We start from the raw sequence: 7,671 nt of genomic DNA, 5'->3' as shown, positions 1-7,671 counted from the left end.
AAATATTGTAACAAATTCAATAAAGACTTTAAAAGAGGTCCCCATCAAAAAATCTTAAAAAAATTAAAATGTGTGACTGTATAAAAAAACAAAACAAAACTCAGCGCTCATGATCTACATGACCAAACTCAAGCTCATGTGTTTTTTTTCTGTTTTCTCCTATAATTTTGAATCTTTTTGCTTTTAAATTTGTCTATGAATAATTTTTGAGCGAATTTGGTGTAAGCTGGAAACTTTGCATCTGCATTCATTTCACGCCAAGTGGTTTCCAGTGAATTGTTCGTTAACTCTTTTTGGAGAAGTTATGGGATGTAGTCTCCATTTCAGTTTGAGTTTCCACAGGTTGATGTGTTCAGCAGTTCTGTGAGCAGAAGCACCGTCTCTGGTGACCCGTGAGGGAGGCACGGCCTGAACTTCCCGCACTGACCACAGGGGGCGGGCCCGCATCTCTGACCCATCGCGCGTGTGTGGTCCACAAGGCCTGGGCTCTGAGTGCAGGTGAAAGGAGTTGTGTCTCCTCAGGCACCGTGGGGGCTTTGGCTGGGACGCCCAGGTCAGAGTCTGCTGACAGGAGCTCAGTTTCCTTAGGACTCGCTGGGGTTTTGGCTTCAGGACAACACAGGGCCATGTCCACACTGACTGGAACTGGCTTTCCTGAGTATGCAGGCGCTGCCGGGAGGAAAGGATGAGGAGACGCTTCCTGTGGGCGACTGAAGGCTGAGGGGGTCCTCTGTTTACAAGCCTATTTCACTGGCTGCTCCCCACACTGGCCCTCCCCCCCCCCCCCCCCCCCCCCCCCGCATTCAGTGCTATTGTTAGTCTCATTTCACAGGTTAGATGCTCAACACCTTGCCCCAGGTTATACGGCCATCAGGTGTCAGAGCCAGCTCTCTGTGATGCTAGGGCTTGAGGTCTGGACCCTTGTGGTTGCACAGGTGGCATCCGGAGGACATGAGGAGAAGGCGGAGAGTGAGGGCTGAGCCGTTTAGGGAGCACGTGTGTGGGGACCCTGCAGCCGCCCTCCTGCATGTCCGATGCCGGCTTAGAGCTCCACATCTCACCCACCCATTCCCCCCCCCACCCCCAGAGCCTCCCTGGCAAGCGTTTCCACCCCCCCCACCAGGTGCGCTGTTGGGGAAGGCCGTCTCCTCCCGCTCTGTTGGGCTGCCCCCAGCATGCAGTTCCTGCACCACCTTTCAGACCTGGAGAGGCACAGGGAGCTGAGTGTGGTCTGTCCCTTCAAAAGGCCTCTGGGCTAGAGAGTGGGGTAGAGAGGTAGGTAAGATGGGAAATTGAGGTACAGTGCACGCAAGGTGGAGGTGAAATGGGTGAAACTGGTGTTGATGGGGTATATGGGGGTGGGGTGGTTGAGAGAAAGGGAGGAGCCTGACTGGGATGAGGAGGTAGATGGTGATACCGCTGATTGAAATAAGGAAGAGAACCCTTTACAGACGCTGGTGCAGTATTTTTATATCATACACTCATTAGGTATTATGGATTTGATGGAATTGTTCTTCTGAAAAAAAAATCACCCAACTCCTTTATATGATAGGAAGATATAACTATATATAACTTTTCAGAATACGTAGAGCAGAAATATTATTATTTGGCTCATAAATTTACCTTCCTGCCTATTTCAATAGATTACTTTTCCTCCCTTCCCATCCTTCTTTTATACTCTTCTTCTCCCTAGGGTAAGAAAACACACTTCTAGCTGTCTGTATGATTGGCTTGGCAGGTGCTTCTTGGATTCTTTGGAGCCCAGGTGGAGGGTCACACATTTCTCATTGGCGATACCGTAGGAGCACAGCCGTATGAAACCTCATCATTGGCAAAGCGTTTCCCTTGCACTCTGGGGAGCTGCCCAGCGTTGATGGTGGCGGGCACGGGTGTGCGGATGCTGCTTAACGCTGATGCCCAGCGTCGTAACAAAGCCATCGATTCCACACCTGGGAGGAGGAATAAAATACCAACAGACTGACCTAGAGGGGTGGGATGGGGAGGTTGGGAGGGAGGCTCAAGAGGGAGGGGATATGGGGATATGTGTATACATGTGGCTCTTCCACTTCGTTGTACAGCAGAAACGGACACAATAGTGTGAAGCAATTATACTCCAATAAAGATTAAAAAAAAAACCCAACAGACGAGTGAGGGGGCCTATAAACTTCAGGCCCTTTCCTGGCAGGAGAGGGTGGAGGAAGAAAGCCATTGGGCTGTGGGGGAGCAACGTGGCTCACCTCCCAGTTTTGCTTGGGGTCAGCTCACCCGCTCAGTTTAGAAACACACGTCTGCCAGCTGGGGAGGCAGGACCTCGCCTGCAGACTCTGCCTCGCCCTGCGGGTCTGCTCCTGGCTCAGGATGGGCAGATGGTGGTACACGGTCCTGCTGCCACACTGGCTGGAACCAGCTTCCCTCCTGCTCACACAGGCAGGTGAATAGTCTGCTCTGCTCCCCTGCCTTCTCTTCAGCTGAGTCCCCCAGTCTAAGACCTCCAGTGTGCACAGGAGGGGAGAGACAGGAGCCTCTGGGTGAAGAGAGGGATAAAACAGGCCCTCCCTCCCAGAAGCCCTCCCCCGGAGCTGGTGCTGCAGCTTTCATTTCTTCTGTTACAGCCTTGAAACCATGCTCCTGCTACGAACTCTGGAAAATATTATTGTGTTTGTTATTTTGATGACCTTTTAGAGACTATCATCCTTGGAGATATCTTCCTATAAATTATATTGATTCCACTGCTCCGTGAAACAAAACCTACTGTGGAGGCACCCCTGCCCTGTGTCCCTGTGCGTTGTCAGGGGCACCTCTCCCAGCTTCCCAGACACTTTCCCACCTGGCCGTCTGCATCTCAGCCCATGACACTGAGGATGCTCGATGAGGGTCTTGCCCACGCGCCACCTCCCCATCCCAGAGGGTCCCAGCCTGGAGCACGTGCGCGTGTAGATTTCCACCTGGCAGCACAGATCCTGCTGGGGACTCATCCTCCAGTTCCCAGTGATGCCTGTCCCCACCCTCAGTCTCTTACCTAAGCAGGACACACACACCTTCAGATGTCCACAGCTGAACTTGTGTGCTCAAGAACCTGCCCGTCCTGGGTGCTTATTTAACTTAATGGGCTGAAAACCAGAGATTTTTCATTCCCAGTAGAATGAGTGATATAATGGGTGGACTTTTTCTTATTAATATTGGAATGGATTTAGGGTTAGAAGTGAGCATTGGAACAAGTTATAAACAAATAGTAAACTTGAAAAAGATAAAAATAAACCTCACTATCTCAGATGATACTCAGCTCTCTCTCTCTCTGTGTGTGTGTGTGTGTGTGTGAGGGAGGGAGAGAGAGAGAGAAGGAGAGGAAGAGAGACAAGGTCCTGCTTTTCTCTGCACATTTGATTAGTGAGGAGCCTATTTGGTAACTATTTAAATCCTAAAAATGAAGTTTTATTTATTTATTCATTTATTTATTTTTTTTATCTCTACAGTGTTTTAATCATTCTCACGTCCATCATTTCAGTCTGGCAAGTAAAGCAGTCAAATCAAACGGCGTTGTTTGAAACTTCAGTTACAAATCATGTAGGGAGAAAAAGATTTTCTCTTTTCTACAAATTCTTTTTGCTTTCTGCTCACTGACATACAGGTAACAGAAAATGACTACAGCTTAAATATGGAAGAACTCTTTACAATTAAATCCACAATTTTATACATTTATCTCACTCCTCATGTGTCAGTGAAAAATCAATGACTATAACAAAATAGGACAAATTATATGACAGAAGAACTAAAAAACTTAATAAAAAACATCCAGGTATGAAACGCATGGTACTCTTGGTATCTTCACATCCTCCTCTTCTGTGTACTTATGTACAACACATTGTTTCCTCGGATAAGTGCATCCCCGTACTTATTCTTCAGCTGTCCATTTACATACTCCTCTGTCTGCTCCAAGGCTATATTCATGTAGCCATCCAGGCAAGCCAGGACCCCTCGGTAATCCACTCCAGAATTTAATTTTACTACAACTGGTCGTCCGATGATTTGCTTCAGGAAATCACTGGGTGTTTGCTTCCGCAGACTCATTTTAACAACCCTGATCAGAAATCATTTCACCTCTCCAGGCCCCAGGTTCCTCATCTCGCGGCTGGGTTCCGACGCCCTGCTCCGGGCATGCCACAAGCCCGGCCTCCGCCCAAAATGAAGTTTCAAATCAATCTTTACACCAAAAAAGTATAACATTTTCCCATTCATGTGAAAGAGGAATTTCTGAAGAATTCTGGCTGCAGAGCAAATAGAATTTTATGCTGTGAAATAGGAAATGGGGTGGTTTATTAATTCATTAAACCATTTACTTTATTGATAACTTATTAATTAAATCTCTAACAGATGCTTATTTAAAGTGCTGCTGTTTACCTAATGCAACCCAAAATGGTTTAAATCAGTCCTCTTTTGAAATTCTCAGAGCCACTTAATTGCTGTGTGACCATAAGCAAGTTGAAATACCTATAAGTTGGGTATAATAGTTTCTACCTTAAATGAGCTAATACATATACAGCACTTAGTACGAAGCTTGGCAAAGAGCAGGGGTTACAGACTTTTTTTATTACTATTTTGAGAAGGAAAAGCTGGTTGCCTAAGTGGAATGCAGTTGGTTGCAATGTTGTCAATCTACCACTGAAGGGCAGTGCTTTAATAGAAAAAGCAGGAAATGCACTCGGTATTAGAAATGGCAAGAAGTTTCACAATATTGTTCAGCCATTTCATGGGATCGGGTTTGCGCTTGGCCTTGGTCTCATCCATCTCTATAAGTTGTCTGGCAATTTTTATCCAGATTTTGGAAAGTGACCTCTTACTGGCTCTCCCCCCAGAGTAAAGTAAGCTTTTTTTTTTTTTTTTTTTTCATAACCCTCTCTCTGTCTCTACAACAAAGATATTTTTAAGCGTTGCAATTTGTGTACAAAATTTGGAGGACAGGCATGTTTCTCCATCCTGTGACTTTCTCTGTCTTTCCCTGTCTGATTCCTCAGTTCATTCTCATTTCACCCCATTGTTTTATTTTTTACTTTATTGGAATATAGTTGATTTATAATGTTGTGTTAGTTGCAGGTGTACAGCAAAGTGATTCAGCTATACATATGCATATATTTACTTAGATTCTTTTCTCATACGGATTATCACACAATATTCAGTAGAGTTCCCTGTGCTATACAGTAAGCCCTTGTTGGTTATCTATCTTATAAAGAGTAAGTAGTGTGTATATGTTAATCCCCAATTCCTGATTTATCCCTCCACCGCACCCCACGTTTCACCTTCAGTAACCATAAGTTTGTTTTCGATATCTGTAAGTCTGTTTCTGTTTTGTAAATAAGTTTATTTGCATCTTAAAAAAAATTTTTTTTGTATTGGGATATAGTTGTTTTACAATGTTGTGTTAGTTTCTACTCCACACATAAGTGATACCCTATGATTTTCGTCTTTCTCTGTCTGACTTACTTCACTTTGTATGATAATATCTAGGTCCACCCATATTGCTTCAAATGGCATTATTTCATTCTTTTTTCTGTCTTAGTAATATTCCAGTGTATATACATTTCACATCTTCTTTGTCCATTTCTCTATCAGTGGACATTTAGGTTGCTTCCATGTCTTGGCTATTGTAGATAATTTTGCAATGAACATTGGGGGGCATGTAACTTTTTGGATTATGCTTTTTGCAGGATATATGCCCAGGAGTGTGATTGCTGGATCATATGATAGTTTTATTTTTGATTTTTTAAGGAACCTCCATACTATTCTCCATCGTGGTTGTACCAATTTACATTCCCACCAACAGTTTGGGAGGGTTCCTTTTTCTCCCCTCTCTCCAGCATTTATTGTTTGTAGACTTTTTGATGATGGGCATTCTGACTGGTGTAAGGTGATACCTCTTTGTAGTTTTGATTTGCATTTCTCTAATAATTAGTGATGTTGAGCATCTTTTGATTTGCTTTTTGGCCATCTGTGTGTCTTCTTTGGAGAAATATCTATTTAGACCTTCTGCCCATTTTTTGATTGGGTTGTTTGTTTTTTTTTTGATGTAGAGGTGCATGAGCTGTTTTTATATTTTGGAGATTAATCCCTTGTCAGTTGCTTTGTTTGCAAATATTTTCTTCCATTCTGTGGGTTGTCTTTTCATTTTGTTTATGATTTTCTTTTCTGTGCAGAAAGTTTTAAGTTTAATTAGGTCCCATTTGTTTATTTCTATTTTTATTTCCATCACTCTAGGAGACAGACCCAAAAAAATATTGCTACAATTTATGTCAAAGAATGTTCTGCCTACATTTTCCTCTAAGAGTTTTATAGTGTTTGGCCTTAAATTTAGGTGTTTGATCAATTTTGAGTTTATTTTTATGTATGATGTTAGAGAATGTTAGAGAATGTTCATTCTTTTCCATTTAGCTATCCAGTTTTTCCAGTACCACTTATTGAGGAGACAGTCTTTTGTCCATTGTATATTCTTGGCTTCTTTGTTGTAGATTAATTGACCATATGTGCATGGGTTTATCTCTGGACTTTCTATCCTGTTCTATTGATCTATATTTCTGTTTTTGTGCCAGTACCATACTGTTTTGATTACTATAGCTTTGTAGTATAGTTTGAAGCCTGGACCCCTGATTCCTCCAGCTCCATTTTTCTTTCTCAGTGTTGCTTTGGCTCTTTGGGGTGTTTTGTGCCTCCATATGAATTTTATAACTTTTTGTTCTAGTTCTGTGAAAAATGCCATTGGTAATTTGATAGGGATTACGTTGAATGTGTAGATTGCCTTGGGTAGTACAGTCATTTTGATAATATTGATTCTTCCAATTGAAGAACATGGTATACCTTTCCATTTGTTTCTCTCATTTTTGATTTATTTCATCAATGTCTTATCGTTTTCAGAGTACAGGTCTTTTGCCTCCTTAGGTAGGTTTATTCCTAGGTATTTTATTCTTTTTGATGCAATGGTAAGTGGGATTGTTTCCTTAATTTCTCTTTCTGATCTTTCATTGTTTTTGTATAGGAATGCAAAAGATTTCTCTGTATTAATTTTGTATCCTGCAACTTTACTGAATTCATTGAGGTTCTAGTAGATTTCTGGTAGCATCTTTAGGATTTTCTGTGTATAGTATCATGTCATCTGCAAACAGTGACAGTTTTACCTCTTCTTTTCCAATTTGGATTCCTTTTATTTCTTTTTTTTCTCTGATTGCTGTGGCTAGGACTTCCAAAACTATGTTGAATAAAAGTGGTGACAATGGACATCCTTGCCTTGTTCCTGATCTTAGAGGAAATGCTTTCAGCTTTTCACCATTGAGAATGATGTTAGCTGTGAGTTTTTCACATATGGTCTTTATTATGTTGAGTTAAGTTCCCTCTATGCACACTTTCTGGAAAGTTTTATTCATAAATGGGTGTTGAAGTTTGTCAAAAGCTTTTTCTGCATCTATTGAGATGATCACATGTTTTTTTTCAGATTGTTAATGTGGTGTATCCCACTGATCGATTTGTAGATGTTGAAGAATCCTTGTATCCCTAGGATAAATCCCAGCTGACCATGGTGTATGATCCTTTTAATGTATTGTTGGATTTGGTTTGCTAGTATTTTGTTGAGTATTTCTATGTCCATATTCATCAGTGATATTGGCCTGTAATTTTCTTTTTTGTGGT

General features: G+C 42.1%; 1 protein-coding gene across 1 annotated transcript; it reads right to left on the bottom strand.

Moving 5' to 3' along the window:
* Positions 1-3,693: 3,693 nt before the first annotated feature.
* Positions 3,694-4,172, bottom strand: LOC130846390 (U6 snRNA-associated Sm-like protein LSm6). The gene has a single exon (XM_057724602.1). The coding sequence runs from the start codon at positions 4,066-4,068 to the stop codon at positions 3,826-3,828; it is 243 nt and encodes an 80-aa protein (XP_057580585.1). The 5' UTR covers positions 4,069-4,172; the 3' UTR covers positions 3,694-3,825.
* Positions 4,173-7,671: the final 3,499 nt, after the last annotated feature.

The sequence above is a fragment of the Hippopotamus amphibius genome, chromosome 2 (genome assembly GCF_030028045.1).
Source record: "Hippopotamus amphibius kiboko isolate mHipAmp2 chromosome 2, mHipAmp2.hap2, whole genome shotgun sequence".
Taxonomy (NCBI): Eukaryota; Metazoa; Chordata; class Mammalia; order Artiodactyla; family Hippopotamidae; genus Hippopotamus; species Hippopotamus amphibius.
This window is presented reverse-complemented; position numbering and strand designations above follow the sequence as displayed.